The sequence below is a fragment of the Tympanuchus pallidicinctus genome, unplaced genomic scaffold (genome assembly GCF_026119805.1).
Source record: "Tympanuchus pallidicinctus isolate F22 unplaced genomic scaffold, pur_lepc_1.0 scaffold21, whole genome shotgun sequence".
Lineage (NCBI taxonomy): Eukaryota > Metazoa > Chordata > Aves > Galliformes > Phasianidae > Tympanuchus > Tympanuchus pallidicinctus.
In genome coordinates this window covers 415300-442128 of record NW_026294733.1, presented here as the reverse complement: position 1 = coordinate 442128, position 26829 = coordinate 415300, and the positions used below count along the sequence as shown (strand labels likewise).

At 54.5% G+C, this 26829-nt stretch overlaps 1 protein-coding gene across 2 annotated transcripts; it reads left to right on the top strand.

Moving 5' to 3' along the window:
* The first annotated feature begins 700 nt into the window (after positions 1 to 700).
* Positions 701 to 21141, top strand: CAMK2A (calcium/calmodulin dependent protein kinase II alpha). Of its 2 annotated transcripts, XM_052684966.1 has the most exons (19): positions 701 to 953; positions 5263 to 5357; positions 6680 to 6739; positions 8841 to 8895; positions 9256 to 9321; positions 10173 to 10245; positions 10564 to 10666; positions 10809 to 10892; positions 11026 to 11120; positions 11509 to 11631; positions 11738 to 11821; positions 12519 to 12561; positions 13688 to 13728; positions 16841 to 16873; positions 17949 to 17997; positions 18596 to 18671; positions 19369 to 19463; positions 19991 to 20228; positions 20408 to 21141. In XM_052684966.1, the coding sequence occupies exons 1-18, from the start codon at positions 892 to 894 to the stop codon at positions 20221 to 20223; spliced, it is 1470 nt and encodes a 489-aa protein (XP_052540926.1). In that variant the 5' UTR covers positions 701 to 891; the 3' UTR covers positions 20224 to 20228; positions 20408 to 21141. The 2 variants fall into 2 exon arrangements, with proteins under 2 accessions (XP_052540926.1, XP_052540927.1); XM_052684967.1 differs by lacking the exon at positions 16841 to 16873.
* The last annotated feature ends 5688 nt before the right edge of the window (positions 21142 to 26829 follow it).

The following is a 26829-nucleotide window of genomic DNA, read 5'->3' as shown; positions in this document are numbered from 1 at the left end:
AACCTTTCCGTCGAGGCCTCTGAGTACCACCTTCAGTGCTCTTTTCCAGTTTCTTTTTATTTTCTTTTTAAATTTATTTTTTAATTAACTGAAAAACCTGTTTTTTTTTTCAGCACTTTTTGCTTTTTTCCCTCTTTGCTCCCCTTCTGGCTTTGTTTTAGGCCAAGCCACTCCCGGGTGCCAGTGACTGGGGCCAGCCCCAATGAGAGCCCAGCTGCTGGCAGGGCGCTTACAGGGACCTGGGGAGCTGCCATCATTTTGCTGCCTTTGCCTGACACACTTCTGCTCCATCTGCTGCCACCCGCCCCGCTCTGCAGCAGCCCGTCCCCCACCCTGCAGCCCCCCAGGGACTCTGGTGCAGGGTACCAGCAGGACCTGCATTTGGGGGTGGGGGGAGGTAGAAATGGACCAGTTGCCAGGGCGACAGCATCCTCCTGCAACATAGAAACCACGGTTTCCATGGAAACCTTTTTGCCCCAGTTATTCTGCCACTGCCACTTCCTTCAATTTGCCTTTAAGATTTGCATTTTGGAGTTGCCCCCCTCCCTATAGTGGCTGTGAGACCCCCCAGGCAGCCCCCAGGGCCGGGTCCCCAGCAGGGCCGCGGTCCCCAGGGCGGGCGATGGGTTTGGGAAGCGGTTGCCCCGGCAACAGAAACAGGGCGTTTCTGGCAGCGGTGGTCACCATGGGGATGGGGATGCTGACGAAGGCTTGTGAGGCTGAGAAGACAAATTGCCCTCATCATTATCTCCAGGCTTGTCAATCAAACATATTCCCTTATTTACCTCGGCGAGGAGAGAGCCCCGGGAGCACACGGAGAGGGAGGGAGCGAGAGGAGAGCTGCCTGCTCCGAACTCCGCACCGGGGAGGGAGCATTGCCAGCCCCTTGGGATGGCCACCATCACCTGCAACCGCTTCACCGAGGAGTACCAGCTCTTTGAGGAACTGGGCAAGTAAGTTGGAGAGGGGCTTGGATGCGCCCCCAACACTCGGAGCAGGAGCGGGGCTGGGGAAGTGCCTGAGCAGAGCTGGAAACAGTGGATATGGGGAAAAGCAATGGGCACGGAGCGTCGGGGAGCAGTGGGGGGACTGGGATCGGGATGGGGTCTGCCAGTCCCTGTTCCATCTCCTCCTGACTTCAAATGCATGCCAATAGGTGCAGACCCAGTGCACCGCATTTTGGGATTGGGGAGGGGTTGGCTGCCCCTCTTATGGAAAGAAAAACCCAGCACTCCTGGAAGAGGATGCTGCCGGCTCCCCCAGTAACTTCCCCCGCTGGGAGGAGGGACGGGACAGCCGAGGGGGAAAGCCCCAGTGGTGGGCGCCCTCCGGTTCCTTTAGGGAATTTCTCTGTGCAGATTCCCCAGCGTTTGACTCATCCCGTGGGATACTCAACCTGCAAGGTAGCCCTTGTGGAAATCCCACTCGGAGCTGGGGATCTACCCACCCTGTCCCCCATCCCATCTGCATGTGTGAGTGCCCCATAAGGAGCCTCAGCCCCTGCTTTGCTGCAGGGAGGGCTCTGTGGGTCCGCGTGGCACTGCCTGCTGCTAATCAGGGTGCGTGCGTGGTGCAGAGGATAGCAGTTGGAGCAGTTCTGGGGGGGCACTGAGCACCCCAAGGTGGAGCAGTGTGCTTGTCCCAGCAACACACATGTCCTCAGTGCTGGGCAGCGGATGCTCCATGTCTCAGTGGGGAGAGAGTGGCTGTAAATTGAGTGTACAAGGAAGCAGGCGTATGCCTCTCTTTGGTTTGGTTTTGGTGCCCGTTTTTGGTGCTGCCCCAGAGCCGGGTGCCCCTGCTGCTGGTGAGGTGCCCTTTGTCAGATAGGTGTGTGGCTGTGGCAGTCTGCAGGCATGAAAACTTGTTCCAGACCCACATCCCTGCATCGCCGGGCAGCCTTTGCTGAAATGTGCACCCATGCGTGCGAGGGCGTGCAGAACGGGGGCGAGAGAAAAAGGAGAGGACAAAGATGGAGAACTCAAGAGGCTGACACAGGGGAGGACGTTGTGCCAGGCGGGATGCAGCTGATGCTCCCCATTCGGATGGTCGCTGCTGCAAACAAGTGCAGAGCAGAGCGCTGGTCCTGGGGTGTGCTGATGGACGCATACATCTACTTGCAGTTGGGGCAGGTGCTGGGGGTTGGTGGGCAGCTGTGATTGAGGAGCGGTGATTGGGGAGCAGCTCTGTGCTGTGCAGAGAGTCCCAGCTGATGCTGCAAGCAGAGTGCCCGGGACCTGGGGCATGGTATGGCTTGGGACCTGGTTTTCCAGAGGCTTCCCAGCTTTTCTAGGTTCTGTGGGAGAGCAGCGGTGCCCGCAAGGGATGCTGCTGGACCCGGTGCAGTACATGGAGCACGGTGGGGAGCTTTTGGGCTGTGTGTGATGGGGGAGGCCTGGGATGGCAGCGAGGCTTTGCCAGATGGGGTGAGCACCCAGACCTGATGAGACAGACTGGCAGATGTGTTTCTCCACTTTCACTAATTAATGAGCAAACCTTGCAGCAGTAGCTTGCACCCCAGCCAGCCTGGAGCACTCAGCATCCCCTGACACAGAAGCAGAGCAGCTCAGCCCAGAGCTCTCGCAGCCCCGTGCATCCCACGACACCTCCCCTTGGTTCAGCAGAGGCAGGTATAGGGCTGAGAAACGTTCCCAAGTCAGAGCCCTTGCTGACCTGTCAGTGTGATGTGGTGCAGGTTGGGAATTTTCCACCGGGATGATTTCCAGTGCATCCCACACTTTCAACAATCAGTGGTTTCCCAGGGGGAAATTTCCGCTCTGTGAGCTCAGGAAGGGAAATCAGGACGGAGTGCTGCATGGCTCGCTGCGGCAGCGGCTGCCCATAAACCCAGCAAGGGTGATGGCATTCCCAGTGCACAGCCCCAAGGAGCTGGTGCCATGTGCTGGGGCATCAGCACATCCCCTCCACCTTCCCCAAGCTGCCTGTGTTTCTTTTCTACCCAAAGAAGACCAGTGAAGGGTGCGGGGTGCCAGGCAGCTGTTCCCAACCCCTTTGCCATTCCTTCAGCTTCCAACCATCGTGAAATGCATCCCGTGGGGCTGTCCCAAACACAGGACACAGATCTGGTCCCACATTCCTGTAGGGGATACCTGCATCTGCAGCATCCCTGCAGGATACCAAGCTGGCAAGGGGCTGCAACACTCCCCCTTACCCCCTCTACAACCTGCAGGAGCCAAGGGATGGGGCGAGAAGCAGGGGCAGCACGGGGGCAGCAGGGAGAGGATCCTGCCCACGGCCATCCAGGTAGGACAAACAGCAAGAAGCAGCTCCTTGGGTGCCTCCGAATCCGCCCCCACAGCAGGTTCAGGGAGAGGCTGGCGGCAATTAGTGTGCGCTCAGCCCCTCCGCTACCAGAGCTGCAGGAGAGGGTTTTCATTAAAAAAAAAAAAAAAAAAGATATGGAGGAACAAAAAATCCCCAGCCCACACTCTTCTCTCTAGAAAGGAGATAAAATGCCTCGGAGGAGGAGGAGGTGTTGAAGAGAGGGAGGGCGGCAGCAGCGCAGCCTGGAGCTGGCAGGGAAGGTGTGAAGAAGGGGGAACGGAGCATCCCCATGTCAGAGGAGCTGGGGGGGGCTGGCAGGACCTTAGGGACAGGGCATGGGGATCACACCTGGGCTAGGGGACACTGGCACTGGCTATGGGGCTGCAAACCAGTGGCAGGAGCTGGCAGGGATGAGGTCCAATCTGGGCTGTGCAACCTGTGCCTATGCACTGCATCTGTACCTAACCCCATAGCTTAGTTGGGCTCAAATGAATGAATGGCTGAATAGCTGTCAGTGCTTGGACATCAGTGGCTGAGAATATCCAGGAGCAGTGCAGGAGAACCAGGGACCGTTGTTTCCCTCTTGCTAACCTGAGGTGGGGACATGGCCCAGGCTTGTGTTTCTAGCCTCTGGTACAGCCTTGGGGCATCCACGTCCCTCCAGCCCTATGTAGGATCATGCAGCGGAGCCCCACATTGGGTTTGGAGCTGGGCCGAGCACCTGGGACTTCTCTGCTGTGAGTATTCTGCATTGCCACAAAGCAAAGGTGGATCTTTAGGAAAAAGGAGCCAAGATGGGTCACGGGGGAGGAAGGAGCCTCCAAACCCAGTGTTGATGGGGCTCCTGGTGGGACAGGATGAGCAGAACTAGGAGCAGCATGGCACCGGATTCCCCATCACGTCAAGCTGAATAAGAAGGATTTCTCAATTCCTTTCCAATTAAAGCCCTCAAGGCTATGGGAATAGGAACAGCTCAGCTATTCCAGAGGCCAGGATCAAACTGCAGAATGAGGAAGCATCAAGCTCCTTCCTCTCCTTCTCTCCAGCTCCTCTCTGACACGTGCCTCAGGTGATGCTGCACAGGCTGGCAGCTTTGCTGGGGCTCCTGCACCCCGCTGCTTGCCTGTTCTGCTAAAGATCTCACTCAGCCCCAAATTGCCCATCTCCACCCACCTCCACCACTACAATCAATTATCCACTGCTGCTTGGCAGCGTGCTTGCGAACTGCAGCCTTTTATTCCTCGCCATGGAGCAGGAGCGGGGGAAGATGGAGCAGGAGGTGGCATTGCTTTTGATAGTTGTTATTTCAGCGATCGGAAGGGTTTGGCAGCAAAGGGAGCCTGGTACAAAGGTTGTGCTCAGCAGGGCAGTGCGCTGCTGCTGCGGTGGGTTTGCAGCCACAGGGATCTTGCACCGGTTGCCTGCAGCCATGGTGAGCGCTCATAGCTGGTTCTGAAAATTGCTGCAGTGATTGTGAGAGCTCTGAAGCTGGCAAAGATGCTCGTACACATGGAGTGAAGTGGTTGAGTGCAGTGCAACAGCCGTGTCCATTCCCAGTGTCCCCGAGGAGCTCCTGGTAAATCTCTGCCCTTTCTCCGCCAGTAGTGGGTAAAGCAGAACTGAAAGGGATGAGAGAGCACTGAGGGGTGAATCCTGCAGCCATCCCCAGGGCTCTCTCTGCCTTCCCATGTCCCCAGGGACTGCAGTGTCAGGAAGCACCCACTTTGCTCCCCCACTCTCAAAAACCCTTTCTCTTTCAATAGCCATGCCATGCCATGCAATGCCATTCCATCCCATCCCATCCCATCCCATCCCATCCCATCCCATCCCATCCCATCCCATCCCATCCCATTCCATCCCATCCCATTCCATCCCATCCCATCCCATCCCTCACCACTGCCCCCCAGAACATTAGGACTGTCCTGTGTCCTTGCCTGTACTGAGCCTTTCTCCTCCCTCTGCTCCTTGTCTTCCCAGGGGTGCTTTCTCTATTGTCCGGAGATGTGTGAAGGTGTTGGCAGGACAAGAGTATGCAGCCAAAATCATCAACACCAAGAAGCTGTCTGCCCGAGGTAGGTGCTGGGGGTGCTCAGGGGGTTGGCAGGGTTTGGTGGCAGGGAAGACCTTTGCCCCACTCTATCCTCACTGTGGTGCATCCTGAGCTCCTCGATGAATGGCCATTAAATGCATGGACATTGCCAGTGGGCGCCCTGCTGGGAGGCTGTAATTAACTCACTGCTCCTGCTGCTCTCCTTGACGCCACTGCTCACATCTGAAAGCAAAAATGAAGCACAGAAAATGGTGACAAGCTGCTGTCTGACCTCAAATCAAACCACTGCGTGCCAATGCAGTACAGCACTGACGCCTAACTGAGGAGCTCGGCTCCAAACCCCCATTTGGAGGTGGAAATCCCCCACAGCTTGCTGCTCTCCATCCTCTCCTCAGGTTTGCAATGTCTCTGTGTCCATCTGTCAGCTGGAGAGAGCCTCGGGGTTATTTTAGCTGCTCTGCTGGCTGGAACCAGTGGCTTCTGGTGGTAATAGACCCACTCTCTCCCCCATTGTGCAGTGCTGCAGCATGGGATTGGCCATTGCCTGGGCTGCAAGCTGTCCCCAGAGGGATGCATTGGGCTGGTGGCCCGTGGGAATGTGTCCCACAGGGATGTGTGCCATTGAGATATGCCAGCAGCTATGCCACACGTGAAGGTATGGTGGGATGGTGTGCAGGGAGGAGTGATGCTGCAGGACACCCTGGGGTGCCTTTGGACATGCTTGGCTACCAAAGAGAGAAACTCTCTCTCATGCTTAGAGAGAAACTGCAGATGAGGAAGAAATGATTTTTGAGTGCAGATTGCAGTTGGATTTGTGGGGGAGACGATCCTGTGGCCAGGTGGAGCTGGGTCCCCACTGCTGTCCCCATCTCCTTTCTGTGACCACTGGCTTCTTCTAAGCAAGCAAGTTTGCCTTCCCAAAAGCAGCAATGCTGCACTTCCCCTTGGCTGGTTAATCTCAATCTCTGCAGATGAGGAAACCCAATGGGAAACTATCTGCAGATTGGGAAACTGAGGCAGAGAGTGGGGAAGGGTGATTTACCCAATGTCACCTTGGGGCTGGGGCAGAAAGCAGCTCTCCTGTCTCCTGTCTCAATGTCAGTGGTTGCAGATTTGATTTGATGCAGAGCGAGACAGTGAGGTGTGAGCTTGCAAGGTAGCTGCAATGGTGCCGGGAGACACAGCCCTAATTATATCCTCACCTCTCCCGTTGTTGGGTTCCTGCTATCGCCAAATGCCTTCAGACAGGGGTGCGGTGAGGCAGCACCTGCAGAGTGCTGGAAGGCACAGCAAGCAGTTCTGCCATGGAACCGGAGCCTAATATGGGGCCATTACCTCTTTCAGACCACCAGAAGCTGGAGCGAGAGGCTCGGATCTGCCGCCTCCTGAAGCACCCCAACATCGGTAAGCACACCCTGCGCCACTGCCTGCCCCGTCCCCACCACCCCTCATGTGGGGCTGTGGGGTGGGCACTGGGGCTCCCTCGTCTTCTTCATCAGGAAGAAGTTTCTCCAAAAGGGGTCACGTACAGAACGGCCCCCACCAAGCGCAGGGGGGATCTAAGTAGGTCCCAACTAACCCAGTTGGCTGCACATCCCTGCGGGAGGAGCAGGGCTGCATGGGGACTATTTTTACTCCTCGGATGCTGTGTTCCTCTGCATGCTCCAAAAAGCGGCTCCAGCTCTGAGCAGCAGCAGAGAGCGGCGTGGGAGAGGCGATGGCGAGGGGGAAGCGAAGACTTTCCCACCGGCCGTCCATCTGAGAGTAGCCTCCTTCAGAAAAGCTGTTTCAGGAAAACTCCTGAGCCCCTGCAAAAGACAAAAATAGGCAAGGAGGAGAGAGAGGAGAAGGGAAAAAATTGCAGCAAAAATCCCAAAGCTTACCCTCGACGGTGATGCTGATGCAGGCTGCCTGTGCCCAGTGCTGTTATGGAGTCCAACACGGGGACAAAACAGCTGTCTGCTTCGAGCAGCATGGGGTGTGCAGATCCCATCAGAGCCAGCACAGCTGGGGGCATGAGGAAGCTGGAATGCTGTGATCACTGAGGGGCTGTGAGTCTCTCTCTAATCGCCTGCAGTGCCTCCCCAGCCCTCCTCTCCCATAGGAACACCGGGCTGTGCAGACAAGGGTTTGCACAGACGTGAGCCTGCAGGTACCAGCTCCTGCTTTGCACCATGCATGCATTAGGGGCTGCACTGGGAAGCTGCACCCGCAGCCCTGTGTCACAGCACTGTGCCAGGAACAGTGAAGGTTTACCTGGTGGCGTTACCCAGGAGGCATTCTAGAGTGGGACATTTTGGCTACATCCAGTGCTGCAGCTTTAGCTGTGAGTACACATTGCCCTGTGACTGTGGGGAGCAGTGCTACGTCCAAAGCTCTTAGCACTGAGCAGTTTGACGCTGCCGCTGTGCTCAGCCTATGGCCAGCAGCAGATGCTCACAGGACTGAGCTATACTTAGAGCAGCTGCTCCTCATTATACCCTTGGCTCCTGGCAGCCACGGGCAATGGGACTTCCCCAAGCAGGGGATGTATCCGGACCATCTGCTTAGAGTTACACCACCCCATCCGCACCAAATTTGCTTAATCCTCTTTTGAACATGGTAGGATTTGGCAAGATCCCAGCACAATACCCCCCAAATCCCTCTCAGATGAGATGAAACAGAAGGAAATGTGGTGCTTTCAACAGAGGAAGGCAGAAAAGCTGAGATTATGTGTCAGAGAGAAGTGCTGAGCAAACACAGGTGATGGAGCATAGGGGAGTGGAGACCATCAATAGGGAGGAATGAGCAGGGAATGGGGTGAGCATCCTAATCGTTAACACCCACAGCCTAAAAGGAATGTTTCCACACAGGGCACAGCTGGTGTAGTGCAGAGAAATGGGCTCAAAGTGATGTCAGGTGAGCAGTGAGGAGGGGTTAAATACACACAGCCCCAGTGAAATCAGAGTGAAGTGAGATGTGGGCAGGCAATGCCAGACTGTGTTTTGCATACCAGATTCTGTCCCACCTTTTTCTGCACCTTTGCTATGCGTCTGACTGCTGAGATGTGAGAGCTTAGCTGAAGGGCAACGTGCTCTCACAGGGGCATCCCTTGGAGCAGGGCGAAGAGCCAGGCAGGGGGATGGGACAGAGTGCTCCTGCTCAGGGAATCTCATCCCGTGATGATTCCTGGGCATCCCCAGCAGGAGTGCTCCCAAGGAGAGAAGAAAGGTCATGAAGAGGAGGAAAAAAATAACTACAGAGACAGGTCAGAGTCAGGGCTGGGTTGGCAGCCTGGCACTATCCTGACCTGAGCTGGGATCTCAGCCAATTGCTGGCTGTCCCCAGTTTAGATGTGACTTCTGAACTATGGCTCGTGGAGGCCCTTGGCTGAGTGGGGCTGCTGCCAGTCAGTGGCAATGGGAAGAGGGGCAGGGGGGAGGATGAGCTCCCAGCAGATATCCCTGCTATGCCAAAGGGCATCCAGGCTCCCCAGGCAGCCCATAACCCTCTATCTCTGCTGCAGTGAGGCTCCATGACAGCATCTCTGAAGAGGGCCACCACTACCTGATATTTGACCTGTGAGTGCTATTTAAACTCGTCTTCTAATCTGCTGCATGCTCTCATTGAGGTGATGTGCCCCATAGCCTCCCCCATCTCATCCCTGCACTTCTGTGGGCTGCCTTGAAGTCCTTCTCTGCATAGAGAGGGAAGAGCCAAGCTTTGAGTCCTTAAAGTTGGCAGCTGGACTTGTTCTTTGTCAGTTCCTCCCATCCCATATCTCATCCCATCCTATTCTATGCCAGGCAGATGGCAGTCTGTCCCTGCCCCACTCCCTCGTGCATGGCAGCAGTACTTGGATGGGTTACTAGGGCTGAGCATGCTGTGAGCACACCCAGACCTGCTGCAACGCCCAGTGTGAATCCCTTGTTCTGTCCCAGGGTCACTGGTGGGGAGCTGTTTGAGGACATCGTGGCCAGAGAGTACTACAGCGAAGCGGATGCCAGGTGAGCAAGGATCTGGGCAGGAAAGGACAAGAGGTGTCCCATGTCCCCACAGCTTCCCAGGGCTCTATGCACTCTGCTTTCTGCAATTCGAACTCTTGCTCTGATGTTCACCACTTGGAAGCCCTAAGGAGGGTTTGTTGGGGCAGGATGGCTGAGGGTGCGGTTTCCAAGTACCTCTGTGCCTCTTGGCTTTGCCCCATAGATGGGGCATAGTCCATACAAATGCTTAAGGGGTTGTCGAGCTCTGTGCTACCTCTGCCTCTGTGAAAATATCCCCTATTTCTAGGCAAAAAGCAATCATAATTAACAGATTGCTTGCACTGAATCCACTTCCAACGCATCCTCTTATTAGTGTCATACGAATAACATAAATGTAAATAAAGACTTGCCTTACAGACAGCTGTTTTGGAACAAAAGTGATCATAGCCTCATTCTTTTTCCCTGCCTTTCTCATGCATGCAGTGAGGCTGGAGTTTAATGAACTTGACATAAAGCAAACTGACACAGCGAGAGCCACCCATGTTAGACAGGGCTGGGAAAATGGGACTGAAGCATCAGCTGCATGGCCGATGGGCACAGCTGCTCTGTTCCTCTTTAGAGACCAAACTGGGCTGGTACCATGTCTGCACCATCAGTCCCCAGCTCCAGGTGCCAGTTCTGTGGGAGCCCATGGGTGCACGCATAGCCCCAGCTCCCTGTTCACTTGTTGGTGGCCAACAAGTGATGTGGTGGAGAGGGACACTGTTCTGCAGGGCTGCAGGTGGGACGTGGCGATGGGAGAAGGGCAGGGGGTGAGATGCAGCCACGTGGACGTGACTAAGGCACTTGTGTGAGATTTCTCCTCTTTGCAGCCATTGCATCCAGCAGATCCTGGAAGCTGTCCTGCACTGCCACCAGATGGGAGTGGTCCACCGGGACCTGAAGGTATGGGCTGCAGGGATGGGTCTGTGGAAGGGTGTGGGGACCCATCAGTGGTGCAAGACCCTATGGGGCAATGCCTGGCACCCTCCAGGGTGGGGAGGAATGCCATATGGGAGCTCCTGGAAAGATTCAGCAGCTCTCAGGCAAAACAACACAAGGGAGAGTGGGTAGAGAGGTACTTATAGACCATGGTCCTCTATGGTGTGCTGGGATACGTAGCCCCACAGAGCAGTGGGACCACATCCATCCTTCCCCCAGATGTGTTTGGAAGTCATAGCAGAGCCCATAGGTTCTCTCTGAGACACTCTCCTCCTCCTGCAGCCTGAGAACCTGCTGTTGGCCTCCAAACTGAAGGGGGCTGCTGTCAAACTGGCTGACTTCGGTCTCGCCATTGAGGTGGAGGGAGACCAGCAAGCCTGGTTTGGTGAGTATGGCTGTGGATTATCCACTGGGCCCTGCTCAGGTTGGGTCAGTGGTATCAGGCCTGGAGGGCTGAGCACCCCCAAGCCACGTATGGGGATGCTTGCAGCGTGCAAGGTGTATGATGGGTTGGTTCTCTGTCGCAGGTTTTGCTGGCACCCCAGGATACCTCTCCCCTGAGGTGCTCCGCAAGGATCCCTATGGCAAAGCTGTGGACCTGTGGGCTTGTGGTAAGGGAAGTTAATCTCGAGAACGTCCTCAGTTTCTCTCCCTGATTTGGGCCGGTCCCTAGCATGGGTCTGCTCACACCTGCAGTGCAGTGCCTCTCACTCACCTGCTGGCCCCATGTCCCCTCCTGCACAGGCGTCATCCTCTACATCCTGCTGGTTGGGTACCCACCATTCTGGGATGAAGACCAGCACCGCCTCTACCAGCAGATCAAGGCTGGGGCTTATGATGTGAGTGCATTTCTCTTTCTGCCCCCTCCACTACCACCCTTTCCTCCCGCTGCCCCTCACTGCAGTCTGCTGCTCCAGAAGAGTGACTGGGATGAGTCAGACGGGAATGAGTTCCCTTCCCTTGCTCTGGTTGTAGAGGGCTGACTGAGATGCCGTGCCTAAGTGCACACACTGGCACCTTTCAGTCCACTTTGCAGAACAGATGGGTGTCGTCCTGGGTCTTGTTCTCCCTCCAGCCCTGCTCCCCAACTGGCAGCAATTCCCATTTGCTTCCATGAGTTCCTCTGCCTGCTCCCACCTGGGGCTGGAGGAGAACCAGCCCCATCTCCGAGGACTGCTGCTCCTTGCCTTGCTCCCTGCCATCCCTCACCCATCCCTCTGTTGGCAGTTCCCCTCCCCTGAGTGGGACACTGTCACTCCCGAAGCGAAAGATCTTATCAACAAGATGCTGACCATCAACCCATCCAAACGCATCACGGCAGCGGAGGCTCTGAAGCACCCCTGGATATCGGTGAGTCGGGTGGCACTCACCCACAGGGACCCAAGCTCTGTGGGCATAGGGGTTTGCATTGGGATCCTGCACTCGTGTGCCCTGAGCCACGTCTCTCTCTTCCCAGCACCGCGCCACCGTGGCCTCATGCATGCATAGACAGGAGACGGTGGATTGCCTGAAGAAGTTCAACGCTCGGAGGAAGCTAAAGGTAATTTGCACACTGTCCTACCCAGGCTGCTGCAGAATGCTTGGTGGGGTCTGTGGGGGCTGGGTGCTGAGTGGGGAGAGTCAGGGTTTGTGTGGGTTTGCACTAGGCTGCACGCAGTGTGACACAGAGCAGGGCAGCTGCAGGCTACTAACATGATTATCAAGAAAAGAAACTGGCTATGAACTGTTATTACTTTTCAGCCAGACAAGTAATCAAATTAGTTCAGGCATGCACTTCAAAATGGTAATCCATTACTGCAGGCAATTAGTCCTAAGTAATCTCATTATACGCTGAGCAACTAGTTAGTAGAGTCAGATGGAGAAGGGGCAGCATTTTTCTGGGTGTTATTTTGCAGTGTTGCTGTATGGGTGGCTTCCATGAAAAATCCCCATCCCTTTCATTACAATCACATCCATTTCCGCTCCCGGCGGCTCCCCTTGCCACCAGCTGCCCACCCTGGCCAGCAAAGAATGGGATTGAAATGCGCCCTGGGTTATTGAATATCCCTTTAATCTTTGAGGGAAGATTCAGAGCCTGCAACCCAATGCCCTGGCGTTAGGGATAAGAAGTCGGGTCAGCCTGTGGGCCAGCTTCCTTCCAGCAAAGGGTGTGGGGGACAGGTGACACACAGAGCTGGGAGCATGGGGACCCGGTGGCTCTGCGCACTCCCCTCCTTTCTGCCTTCTGTGTGTTGCAGGGAGCCATCCTCACCACCATGCTGGCCACCAGGAACTTCTCCGGTAGGTGCCGTCTCTGGGTTTCTCCCCTGAGGGCAGAGCTGGGGGGAGGGGGGCAGCTACAGTGGGGCTGAAACTGCAGCTGTGTGCTCTGGGGAGATGGTGATTTGGCACCCTCTCTCCTGGAGATGTTTGTGATGTGGATCCTCCAGGTGCCCCAGCAGCACAGGGTCCCCCCACTTCACCCACCTTGGGATGCTGACCCTGCAGCGATGCTGCTCCTCTCCCACATCCCTGCATCCCCAGGGCTGCACTGAGAGGCAGGGATGGAGCATGGCTTGTTTTCTGATGGGAATTTTGGAGTGCTTTGCTGAGACACTCCAGGAGCCGGGTTTTGGTGTGGACAGAGAGAATCAGGGGCAGCTGGCCCAGCCAGGAGCAAATGGCCACAGTCAGGATTGGCATCTGCATTTGTCGCAGGGGGTGGGGAGATCATGCTGACATATTTAGTACTTGTGGGCAGCGTGTGTGGGGCTGGAGGAGTCCAGCAGCTGGCACGGATCCGGTTACGGAAGGCGCAAAGCATCAAAGGGCAGGAAACCCAAAAGCTTCTCTCCTAACACTTCCCATCCACGCAACCCAGGGGCTGCCCGTGCCCCCTGCCCACCCCAGCAGGCAACAGGATCAGCATGGGACTGCTCCTACGGGCGCTCCAGGATGTGGGGTCCCTGGTTCAGCAGGGGGGTTCGGCGCTTGGCCAGCAGCTGGAGGTGGGCACTGGAAAGGCATCTGCTTTTCATCATTGTCAAAATGTGGGCTGCAGCTGTCAGGCCGGCGGGCCGGCAGCACATGATCCCAGCAGCATGGGGCTAAAATTAGAGGGGCGGCAGGCGGGCGGCCCATTCCAGCGCCGCGCCGACAGCGCCCGCAGCCAGCGGGCTCCCTATGGGGCACCCCACTGCCTCGCCGTGACGTTTGGGGACGCTGATGTCCCTCATGGAGAGCTGCTCTGGTGGGACGGGCCGGTGCTGGAGAGGTCATCCCTGAGCTCGCAGGGTTGCGCCGGAGGGGCTGCGAGAGGACGAGAGCCGCTACTCGGCTCTGCTGCCCGGCATCATGCTGCTGATCTTCGGCCTCCTGGTGCTGGTGCCCTGCCTGGCTCTGCTCACCTCTTTCCTGCTCTCTCCAGGAGGCAAGAGCGGTGGCAACAAGAAGAATGACGGCGTGAAGGTAAGTCCCCTCCTGCCTGCCTCTCCGCTCCCTGGCGCTGGCAGTGGGGTCCTGGTGCTATGCCAGTGCTCCCTGAGGCACCCTGTGCTTTGAAGGATAGTTGTTGGCACTGCTTTCCTGGTGTGTTCCTGAGCCACTGGAGCAGCTTTTCAGCATGGTGAGGGAAGGGGTTGGTGCTGCAGCCAGGAACAACAGAGCACAGTGGAGTCTCACTGCTGCTTTGTTGCCCCCAAAATACTCTTGTTCTGGGGCTTCAGGCTGGTGGTGGGCTTATCACCCCACCTCAGCGCAGTCCTGCTGCTCCAGGGTCCCCCAGCACCATCTTATCCCCACAGTGGTCCATGGAGATGTTTAACCCTCTCGACCCCGTTCTCATCTCCTGTACTTGCTGTAGATGGAAAAAATGAGCACTCCAACTTGGCAATGTGCTGGGAACAAGCTGGTGCTGGAAGGGCTGCAGGAAGAACGGCCCATGCAAAAGTCTTTTTCTTGTCCTATTGGATACAAACTATTGCTCAACAGTGGAGAAGTCGCACGATCACAATCCTCTGCTCCAGGTCAGGGATGCAAGTTGTGAGGCAGAGCTCTGGGACCCTGATTGCAGCACAGATTCTTTTCTTCTTCTGGTCCTTTTGCAGGGACTCTGCTGTTGTGAGGGTTGCAGGATTTGGAAGAGCAATGCACTCAGCTGTTTTCTTCCTTCCTTTGCCCAAAAGTTTGGTGCAGCCAAAGGGCTGGGGATGGCTTTTTGTTCCCCTCCCACTAGTTGCGGCATGCCAAGCCTGCAAGGTTTGAGACCACACAAAATCTGCACGCAGCTCCACAAAATCAAATATTCTGGCCACGCAGCATTGTTCTGCAACATGAAGCTGATGGGTTACATTGCTATGAGAGGAAATTGCCTTGGGCAGTGGGATGTCACATGGCTCCCAGGGCAGGACTGCTGGCTTTGCACAGCCCCACGGGAGTCCCAGCAAGCTGCCTGCCAGCCCTCATCTGCTGCTTCTGCAGCCACCTGAGCAGTGGTCCCAGGTAGAGGTGCCACAGTGTGAGTTGCTGGAGCATAGCTGATTCAACCAGGAGGAGCTTTTTAAAGCACTGGTGGCTGCAGACACTTCGTCAGGCACAGCCCTGAATTATGTTTTCCAGCAAAAAGGAATTGCCTTGATTTCAGCTCTAGGTGTCATGATAGAAGACCACTTGCTGACCCAGTATCCTAACAGAGATCTCTCTTGGCTTTCCAAGTAGACTGTGTGTGAATGTTAGCCTGGGAAACTGGCTGCCGAGGCCAAAGTTTGGTGGCCCAGCACAGGTACCTGGCATATGGCAGTGCACTGCTGGCAGCTTGTCACTTCCTTCCATCTCGCTGGGAAAGCAAGGCAGGGATGTGGAATCCTGCATGGATGGGTGGGCAGGTCGGGAGGGGGCTGAGGGCCCAGTCATATGGGGGGGTTTGTCGTCGGAAGAGTTGTCTGCACCTGGAGATATCACCTGGGCCAGCCTTCATGAGAGCAGGCACCAGGAGGGTGCTAGCCCAGGCTTGGAGAGCTCAAAGCACTCTCCCAAGGAGGTTTCCCCCTACAAAAAGCGCTCACAGGATCAAAAACTCCTCTCCACCCCTGCTCTGGGGTCTCCAGGAGGTGTTCTGGTCCCAGCAGCCACGATACCTTCACTGCCCTGTGTAGTGTCCCATCTTGTCACATCGTGAACTAATGAAATCACTGCCCCATGTCACATCCTGTCCCGTCCAAAATTAATGAGCTCACTGCCCCGTGTTGCATCCTGTTACTGTATGTCCCGACTCGACGCAGTCACTGCTTTGTGTTGCATTCTGTTGCGTCTGAAATTTCTGCAGTTTACTGCCCCGTGTCCTGTCCTTGATTTGCAGAGGCTGGGAGCTGTCTCTGGCTGTACGTCCCCCTGAGGTTCCTCCTGAAGCACAGCAGCGTGCCCTGCCCCAGGGACACCTGTCGTCCCAGGGAAGAAGGGGTTAGGAATGACAGAGGACTCAGTGAAGGAGAGGACAGTGCATTGGCGTGGGGGAAACTCAGTATTGATGCTGGTGGAAGCCATTTAGGAAGTGAAAAGAGCAGTGAGGATGGATGGATGTTAGTTTTCCTACTGCAGCCTATTTATTCACCCTAATGTGTTGCTGCATGGGCTTTTCCAAGAGTTTGGCACAGTGCGTGTTGCTTTTATCTCTGTGAGACAGGCAGAAATGGTGCCTTGTTAAATGTGCTGGTAAACTGCTGCTTATTTGGCACTGCAGCTCCTAATTCTTGCATTGGTGCTTCCTGTCACCAGCTGTGATTTGTACCCTGCAAGCTGGAGGTGGAGAAAGGCCAGTGTGCAGAGGGGAGCACTGCATGAAAAATATGGAGTATCTAGAACTAATTTGGGATTGCAAGTGGCGATGCAGCAATGGAGTCTTCTTTTCCAAAGCTTTAGTGCCTAGTGGTAGTGGTCAAGGATGGAGATGAATATGTGCGTATACAAGACTGTCTCTTGGGAGGAAATTTGATTCAGGGCAGCAGAGCTGTGTCAGGACAGCTTCTTATGGTGTGTCTGCCTTGCAGGGTTAAGAAGCGATAGCCGTGCTGGCTTTAAACCAGCCAGCTCTGTGCTGAAGACAAGTGAAGGTCCAGGATGACAATTGGGTGTTTCCACAGTGGTCATCACATGGATAGAGTCAGTACAACTTCATTTTGGTGCTCATAACCAAACCACAGCGTTGTGTGGGTGGTAAAGCTGCCAGAGCATTTAGGCATCTCATATTGCTCCTGTAGGCTTGGTAGCCTGGACAGAAAGCCAACAGAGGAGTCACCTACTTCTGCAAGACCTTTGGGCTAGGCAGGTCCTCGGGGTGAGCAACAGCAGGGATTGTGGCAGGTCAGGAGAAAAAGGTGACAGTGGAAATGTGGGCAGGAGCTGGCACGGCCCCGCTGTGTGGTGGCACGTCCCTCCAGGAGCACCAGGTTGGCCTCGTGCCTTTGGTTACCCCTCCATGAGGACCATGAAGAGTGGCTCAGGAGCTGCTGCCTCTCTCGTGCTGCTCTCTACCTTTCTCACTCTGTGTCTCTTCCTGTTCCATCTCTTCTCCTTGTTTTTCCAGAAAAGAAAGTCCAGTTCCAGCGTTCAGTTAATGGTGAGTGTCCTTCGTCTTCCTCAATGCCGATATTGCTGGGCCTCTCCACATGTTCCAGCTTTCCCCCGTTTTTGGAAGTTACCTCGGGGTAGGGAAGAAGGGCCACCGGGGTTGGAGGGAACATCCTCAAAGCCGTATCACCCACAGTCCCCATTCACAGGGTTGGTGTAGGCACTTGCTGGCCACTTGGCACTTGCTGGTGGGAAACCAGCCCTGGTTCTTGCTGATGGGTTCTCATGCCGTTTCTCCCAGTTCTCCTGACTCAGGTCTGCAGGCTGCATCGGTCCAAGGAGCCTTGGAGAAACACCTTCCATGCCTCTGCGGGGACTGTATGGTCATGGGACACCTTGCCAACCTACATCGGGGTACTATGGGTAATACATCAGCAAGGCTCTGCTGGGAAGAGCTAGCAGAGCCATTGCTCTAGCTCCGCTAGCAGAGTCGCCTTGATGGGGCTCCTGGAGAGAGACGGGGGGTCAGAACCCCCTCCACCCCAAATCTGTCTAGTGCTCAGCTGTTGATGGAAAGAGCTGTGTCTCAGCCTTCGGTGGTCCATGTGGGTCTTGGAAGCACTCTGTTGTATTGTACATTTCTTTCCCTACTCTGCGGTCAGTGTGGTCTCTCTCACTCCTGCACAGTCCCCTCTTTCTCATCCCAGCTCCTCCTCGCTGTTAATTTGTACATCTCTCTCTATCGTACAGTCAACATGGTGTCTTCCACCCCTGCGCAGCCCCTTCCCTGCCCTCCTGGCACCCCGCCGAGCCGCCCCGGACCTGCCCCACCTCTGTGTCCCTGCAGGCGTCGGTAGGACAGGCAGCGCCGTGCCTGCAAGACCCTCCCGAGCCCAGTCCATGCTCCCTTGGCACACGGCCGGGGGGGCTCGGCCAGCGCGGCGCTGCGCTCGAGCTGTGGTGGAGGACGGGTTGGAGCTGCCGGCGTTTTCCTCGGCTGCCGTCCAGTCGCACAGCCGAGCGCTGTGGGGTCGGACTCGGGGGGCTGTCGGACACACAAGCTCCTCCTGGCATGGGGAGAAGACTGGGCTCACCGTGCTGCCTCCTCTCTGTTCTTTGCTCAGGAATCGTCGGAGAGCACCAACACCACCATTGAGGATGAAGACACCAAAGGTACACCAGTGGGGGTGCGCCAAGGTCACTAGCCTAGCAGCCCCTAATGGGGTTCTTGGCTATGAGAAAGCCCAGCATCAGCACAGTGCCTTGGGTTTCCTTAAGAGTGCACTGCTAGCATAAGTGGCTTCACCTTTGGGTCACCACCAGGAGTATCTGGGACACTGCTGGTGAAGAGAGGAGGCCCACAGAACTGGAAATGGATGATACCATTCCCTTCCTGCATCCTTGCTGAGGTCTGGGCTCCTTTGAGACCAACATCCCTCAAAGAAAAGACTCCAGGAGAAATCTCTCCTCCCTGCCCACTAGAATCAGCTTTCTAAGAATAACCCAGGGAATCATTTATTGGTGCTAATTTGTAAAGTCTCTTGACTAAGTGATCTCAGCGCAACACAAGATAGGCTATAGCCAGATATGTTAGTTGGATACGTGTCCTCCCAAGGCAGGCCTTCCGGTGATGCTCTGTACAGGACAGTCTTCCTTTCTATTAGGAGTGACTTTTGTGTGTCTTTTCATAAGCTTAGCAAAAAACCAAACAAACAAGAATCTCGGTGTTTTTGATTTAAATTTGTATTTTTATTCTTCTTTAAATCAACAGTACGGAAGCAAGAAATCATTAAGGTGACAGAGCAGCTGATCGAAGCAATAAGCAACGGCGACTTCGAGTCCTACACGTGAGTGTGCTCAGTTGTGGGCTGGGCTCAGCGTCCCAGAGCAAGTGCCAAAGGACCTTGCTGCCAAGGGCAGGGTGACCTGGCAGAGGGACGTGGACACCATCCAAGAGACACAGGAAACATTGGTTTCCCAACCCCGTTCTTTCTCACACTGAGATGACCACATTTCTCTGGTCTTGTTAGCACAGATGTGCCCGTTTTCTGGGTTTGCAGAAAGATGAATAACTGCAAGTGTAATTTATGGTGGAAGAAGGAACATTACATCTCTGGTATCATTACACCCAGACCGCCTCGGGCTGCTTGGAAGCAGAACTGCTCTCTGCTTGCTGAGTTGAAGCTCCTCAGACTACACTTCTTCTGTGTCCAAGGCCTATTTAATTAGTGCATCTGAGTGAGTGCAGGTCTGCTTCCCTGCCCCAGAGGACAGCAGCAGAGATATTTTGATACAGAGCAGAGAGAACTGATTTTTCCCTGCTGTTTTTCTCCTATCTCTTACGAAGAAGGCGGCAGTACTTAACAGGAGGTGTTGAGTGATGGAGGGACCTGTGTCATCGGGGTCCCAGCTGAACTTGTGGGGCTGGGGGCAAAGGGTGTATTGGCTTCCTGCAGGGCCAGGCCAGGTTTCTGCTTGAAGACAGTCTTTCTTGCTGGAAGCAATGAGATAATTTCTCCCTTCCCTCTCCCTTCCACCTCCCAGGAAGATGTGTGATCCCGGGATGACTGCTTTTGAGCCTGAGGCTCTGGGGAACCTTGTGGAAGGCCTGGATTTTCACCGATTCTACTTTGAAAACCGTAAGCTGCCCCTTGCCTCCTGAGAAACCTTTCCTACCTCCCATGGCCTGGCTACGTCCCTACCTTTAGCGGCTTGCTGAAGACGGGAGGGAAAAGGTGGCTTTGGGAGCATTTAGGCTAGGTTGGAATATCCCAGATGGTGAATGAAGAGCTGTTTGGTTAGTCATAGAATCAGTAAAGAGGGAAAAGACCTCCAAGGTCACCAAATCCAACCCACCCCCACCATGCCCGCTGACCATGTTCCTCAGTGCCACGTCCCCATATTTATTGCACACCTCCAGGGATGGTGATGCCACTTCACTGTGCAGCCTATTGCAATGCACTGTAATTCTTTCCAAGAAAAAACTTTCCTAATATTCAAGCTGGTGCAACTTAAGGCCATTACCACTTGTCCTAGCTCCCTAGGTTCACCCATCCTGAGCCTAGTATGTCCTCAGCCTTCCAACCCCAGGACATCCCCTTCCACACTGAGGAGCCACCTAAAGTCCTTCCCCTGCCTCAGGCTACCCTGATTATCCCCTTTCTAGTGTGGTCCCGGAACAGCAAGCCTGTGCACACGACCATCCTGAACCCCCACATTCACCTGATGGGAGATGAGTCTGCCTGCATCGCCTACATCCGCATCACGCAGTACGTGGACGCAGGGGGCATCCCCCGCACTGCCCAGTCTGAAGAGACCCGCATCTGGCACCGCCGGGATGGCAAATGGCAGATTGTCCACTTCCACAGATCTGGCGCGCCCTCTGTCCTACCGCAGTAAGCCCTGTGAGCATCCAGGGGCTGCAGATGAGGTGGAAGGGTGGGATCCTATCCCAAAGAGCATAGCTGTAAGATTTGCGGTGGGGAGGAGATGGGCAGTGGTCATGAGAGGGCAGTGGGAGAGGGATGCTCTGCTGGAATGATGGCTGAAACAACGTCCTGCTCTGCTTGTTGGTGTTTTGCAGCTGAAGTGTGGTACGGCCCGTGCTGGATTTGTCACTGACTGACTGCCAGGGGAGACCTTCCAACTCTTCACCTACAGGATTTTGGCTGTTGGCTCTGCTGCTTGGTTCCTGCTGGAATAGCTCCTCGCTTCTCACTGCACACATGCAACGGCCTCAGCGGCACCTACAAACATCCCGTCTCCATCCCCTTTCACCAGGACCCCTTCCTCTGCATGAACGAAGAAAAGAAAAACCATGAACCTAAATCTGAGCACTTGATACCTGCCAGGGCAAAAGGCCCCCCTACAGCCCTGCAGTCCCATACATCCCACAGATTGGGACAGGACTCTTCATCCACCTCCATTGCCACTTCTGCTGGCAGCTCCCCAAAGAAGAGGAGGTTGTGGGGAGCTGCTCTGTGCCACACACCCTCCGCACGCTGGTGGATTTTGCCTTGCTGCTATCAAGGTCCCTGCCCGCTGCCCTGAGCTCATGCATCCCGGCAGCCTCAGCTGGGGAACCTGGGTTTTAAACCATTTGCAAAATTCAGCTTCTGTGCATCTTGGGTGAGGAGGGGAATACGTGGATGGGTGAGTAAAGGTGTCCTGGTGTTTTCTCTTCCCAGGAGGGTAAGTAGATTTGCGCCTTGGCAAGCTACCAGGATGTTCTCTCTCCTTTCTCCCCTCTCTCCTGGGAGCGGGGACTGGCAAAGCTGGGAGAACAGAGGAGAAAGATGACCTCTGTCTATCACCACCAGTGGGCTCGGGGCAGCAAATCTCTCCACACCCTGCTCCCATCCCTTTGGATCCTAGCCCCCAACCCCTCGCATGCAGCATCTGCAGCTCCCCATGGCACAAAGGCTGAGGTTGCTGAGCTGGCCACTGATTGGAGACACAGATGCCATTGCCCACATGACACCTTCCAGTGAAGATGAGGAATGCAAGCTTTAGTGACAAAACTCTGCAGAATCTGGTTGTGCTTTGAAGAAACAAACAAGCCTTTAGCTATCTTCTACTTTGAGCGCATGCCTTTTTATAGGAAAAAGAAAACAACCTACTGTGTATTTCGTAACTTGATTTTGAGTATTTGCTGAAATGGATCTTTATGTAATATCTAGAAACATTCAACTGTTTGGGGTCGGGGGGTGGGGGATTTTGGGGGGGTTGCTGTTTTCTGTTGCGTTTACATTTGGAGAGGGGTTGCAACGCCACGCCGCTCCCACCGGGGCTGCCAGCAGGCAACGACACCAGGGCAGCCGTGTCCCTGGGACACCAGTGTCCCCAGGCTTCTGCACCTAGGGGGCTGCTTGCATGGCAAACCCAGAAGGGGACTCTTCTGAGCCACCAAGGTATGGTTTTTAGGATGGAAGGCAGGGCCAGGACAGGGAATTTTGGTCCTGCCCCTCTGCCATCAGGTAGAGGTTTGACAGACGTGAGGGCGGTGGATTTTCCAGCAATGCTTCAGCTTCTTGTTGTCTTTTCCCAATGGAAGCCCTTTTCTCGTTGACATGGGGCTCCTGCAGTGCTGCTGCCCCAAGGACTTTCTAGTTGCACTCTCTTCATCTGCATGGCGTTTAACTTTCTAGACGGTGCGTGTGTTGAAAAACAAAGAAATTATCAAAAGAAGCACTTGTTTTGGACATTGAAAAAAAAAAAAAGGAAAAAAAGGAAAAAAAAAAAAGAAAAAAAAAAGGAAATGTTTTCTCCATGTAAATTCTGGGTGTGTATTTTGCCTTTTCTGTGGTTTTGAATGCTTTGCTCTTTGTCTAGGCAGGGATGGCTGCCTCGCGAAATGCAGCCACGTCCTTGCAGACTGCAAAAATATTTTCCTACTGGATGGAGGGGCAGGAATCCAAACTGTTGGGGTATTGAGAGGCTGTGAGAAGTTTCTGTTGTGTCTCACTGTGCAGGGACCGTGACTGTTGCTGGCAATGTTGTATAGGAGAGACTTTTTTGGAAAGAAATCTCAATGGTCCTCTTCGGATGCGAGTGTGTGTCCCCATGCCTTTGGTGGACCTTTGCTGGTTGACTGTGGAGCTATGTTGGCTTGCAAGAATTGCCCCCAAAGCAGGGATATCTATTCAGGGAGAGAACAAGCTTTTAAGACAGAGTTGGGGTGCTTTCACAGACCCATTTTTCTTCCTGTAGTTGCGTAGTGCTGATTTATTTTATTTTTTTCCTTTTTCATTTTTAAAGGAAGGACTCAGCTCTTTCACGGTTCTCCCTCCTCCCCAGCATTGGCTCTGAAGCCAGCCGTGGCCAAGGTCTCATCCACCTCCTGATGTCAGAGCTGTACTGCAGATGGGTGTGAAATTGACAAGAAAGCAGGATGCTGTGGGGCTCAGCCTAGTTTTGGAGCTGCCAACAGCTCTGGGAAGTTGCTCCAGCAGACAAGTGCTGGAGAAAGGGCTGGGACAGGTCTTGTGTAGGGTTTGTTGGGCCTGACAGATGGGATGGTGGGGTAGATGCAGTGTCCTTTTACAAGAAGCCCACTTCAAGCAGTTGCTGACTGAGGAGAATATCTTGGTTTCCAGAGAGGCTTTGAGCTGTTTTTTGGAGGTGATTTCTCTTCCTTGAGGCTTCCCTACCGCCATCTCTCCAAGGACAGGTTCTTTGCGAGGCACCTGGATGTCTTTGCAACACCCAAAATGCTCCCAGTTCTTCTAAGGGAAGTATAGTCTTTTTTCCAATTGTTTCTAGTCTTCCAGTCAAGCCAAAGCCTGACCGAGGAAGACCCAACTTCCCAACCTGCCTAAGTTGGCAGCATTAAGCACCTGCACTTTAGAGGTCTGTTCTGCCTGGTTTCTCTCCCCATTTCACCCTGGTTCTCCAGAGCAGGTTTCTGTCTCCCCAGAACATCTCTGAACAAGCACTGATAAGCCAACACCTTTTCTTTTAGTAGCCATTGCGAAAAACTTTGCCTGTCTTCCTTTGCATTTCTTGATTTTTGCCTGAACTTACAGGAAAACTTTATAAAAAATCAACATAATCATATGCCACAGCCTTTTTTTGGCTTGCAGAACAAGGGATGCTGCAGTTACATCTGTACCAGATGTTCTTGCTAGAGACTGTGCTGTTGGCACCAACTGTATTGCATGCTATCTGGTATTGCCCCAGCAATACAACCACAGTTCTGTCATCAAGTGATGACAAGGTCCAGGAGATGTTTACAATATGCAATATGGATGATGCCACCTTCTTGTGATGGAGTTCACTGCCATGGTCTTCCTGTCCTCAGTATCCTCAAGGCCAGAGATCACCTAATATCCTAGTGCAGGTACAGCCTGACTGGTCTGTCCATCCAGGTCATTGTAAACTCAGAAGTCCTCCAATTTGTCATCTCTTACATCTCTTAGACCACTGCAGATAACTGAATCTGAGGACTTGCTATGGCGTTCTCAGGCTCCCAGACCCACAGGTGGAGTTGGGAGCTGCTCCTTTTCCTTTCTGGACTGCCAAGGTCCACTTTCAGCTGCAACACCTTCATTTCTCAGGTCTTGCTGGTATATCCACTCTGGAAGGAGAAGAAGCCACCCCTGGGCCTCTGCTCTTTGCTGGAGAGAGCAAATGCTCCGCTCCTCCCTCTAGGCAGGCACAGCCAGGACAGCTCTTTCCCCTTCCTGAATAAATGCTCCACTTTCCAGGCACCAAACCCCACAAATTTGCCTCGTTTCCCTCTGCCCAACATGAATTTATGATCCTGTGGAGGCATGCAGGATGGAGCTGGCAGCATTTGAAGCTCATGGACTTCTGAGAAACACCAGCAAACAGCAGAGGTGTGTTTCAAAGGGCAGCTACACTTTCTGTGTAGCCCCATGGACCAAGAGCTGTCTGCCAGCAGAAAATCCCATAACCAAATCCTCTGATCATCCCAGGAGCTGGGCTAACCCTTCATCTTCCATCACGGGACACTTCTCATGGTCTACAGAACCATCTTGATGCAAACAACGCACTCCTGCTAGCTGGACGAAGACTTTGCCATTGCCCATTTCCAAAAGTGCAGACCCCAGCCCTTTCATTCCAGACAGGGAAACTCAGATTTTGAACGGGCTGTGGACACATCACAGTAGGGGATAGTGGCCTCTGTGCCATCTGTCCCCCAGAGGCCACCCTCCTCAGCAGACAGTCCTTTCTGCCCTTAGGTACAGACGAGGGGGTGCAGAGGGGCCGTATTGAGTGGCTCCTTCCTTCCTTGAGTTGTTGTCCCCTTTTTCTAACTGTTGCACAATTTTAGGGTTTTTGTAACATTTTTTTGGACAAGCAGGGAAAATACGTTCACAGTGGTTTAAGAAAAAAAACAACCAAGATCTCTCTCTCATATTATATATATATAAAAATATATATATATGCATACAGGAATTCTCTATGGAAATATTTATTTAAGATGACTGCAAAAATATATATATATTAATTAAGAGTATACTAAGCTTTGTCAAGCAACATAAACCAGGCCCTGGGGAGGGTGGCTGCCCATCCCCTGTGTCTGTAAGTCCATACGGTTGCAGCTGAAGCCTTTATCCTTTTGTATGCTTACTCAATCCTTCGAGCAGTGCGACCACGTTGGATTCTGTGGGCTCTCGATGCGGGGGGGGAGGGATCGGTATCGTTTCCTTGTCCTTTGTTTTCAGAACCTGTGGCTGCAAACGGAACGATCACTGTTCGACTCGGATGCGATACGTGGGAGGGCAGCGGGGGGGCCGGGCGCGGGGCGGGAGGGCGATTGTCCGTTTTATTCTTGGTGTTCAAGTGCAATAAATAGCTAACAACTTCTGAGCATGGAAACGGGTGATTCTCCGTCACTGCAGTGACTCAGACCGTTTGCATCCCTCCGTTGCTGCCCATGAAAGCAGTGAGGCTTAGAGCAAAGCCTGGGTTCCTGGGCTCACCGTGGCAGCTTCACGTCACTCCCAGCCCTGGCTGTCCCCGTTGCAGGGTGATGGGAACACAGCGCTGGGCTGCTCTGAGGGCAGCAGGAGGAACTCAGGGGTGATGTGGAGCCGTGGGGCGGCGTGGCATGGCTCGGCTCCGCGCCTGCAGTGGTGCTGCGGTCCCACGAGGTGTCAGCAGAAGGCTGTGCTGCGGGAAGCAGGCAGCGCCTGTCCCGAGGCCAACCTCTGCCCCTTGGCAGTATTTCCGTCACTCCGTGCCAAAAAGTGTTGCTGCAAGGTCAATGCGGTGGCAGAGCAGGGTGTTCCCCAGAGGGCGGAACGCGTGGAGGCGTAGGGATGGATGCAGTGCTGTGTCCCAGTGCGCTGTGCCCAGGGGACGTGTCCCTGCCCTGTCCTTCACACTGCACCTCCAAGCGATGGCAGGCATGCAGCCTGTAGGATTCCATGGGGGAATGTGGGGCCAGGACCCCATGGAGCCACGCAGAGCCCAGAGCAGAGTGCCCAGCTCAAAAATTCTCCACATCCTGTGAGGATGTTCCAAGTGCCTCCAGCACTCCGTGGCCAGCAGTGATGCCATGAAGTGCCCAAGCCCACCTCCTGCTCCATCACATCCATCTCTCAACAGGGCCAGGCTGGTTGGGGTCCCCCGGCCCGCACACCACGGTGGCTGGGCAGCACCGTGACCTCCCGAGGCCTCCCGCTCAGCAAATAGTGTCAAGGTTAGAGCGAGGATTCATTGGGGCCATAAATGTTTATGGCAGGCCCTCCCCGCTCCCCAGCCGCCACAGCCTGAACTTTCCATCAGCGACACTTTTATGGCCGGCCTCTAATGATTAACCCAGGGAATAGCGGACGGAGGTGCTTTGCGGCACGGTCGCACTGCCACAGCCCAACGGGCCCAGGGAAGGGGTCTGATGAGGAAGAATAAAGGTCAGAGCCAGCTGAGAAGCGAGCTTGAGTTGTGCTCAGTGCCTCCAGCGTGGAGAGAAAAGCAGCAGGAGAAAGGCACGTTGGAGAACATCCCTACAGACCCAGAGGTGCAAAGGCAATAATTAAATCCCCCACAGTGACAGGGAAGGGACACTGAGGAGCAGCACAGACTGCTGCTGGGTGCTGCTGGAGGGCTGGCTGGTTTCTCCCCGTGGTGGCTATGTGCTGCGCAGCACAGTGGAGCCTGGCACACGTGGGTGACGTGATGACATGGCCATGCCAGAAAAGCCTCGTGCCAGGTTCGCCCTGGAGAGAGCCCAGTACATCAGGGCTACAGGCATAACCCAGACATAAGCCCTCATTTTTCTGTTTATCCTTCATTGTGGTTTTTACCTTAGTGGAACAGAGACGCGTTGGACAATGCAGCAGGTGTCTGTGCCCCACGTACCTGGAATCCCCTCTGGATGTGCCCTTCTGGATGCTGTGTGAGCTCCTCTTCCTCTACCCAGGCAGGAGGTACCCTGGGGCAGCTGCACTTGCATGCTTTGCTGCTGGATCCAGTTGACTCCTGTACATGAGCTCCTGCATTTATGGGGAACCAGAGATCCAGCCTCTTCCCATTCTT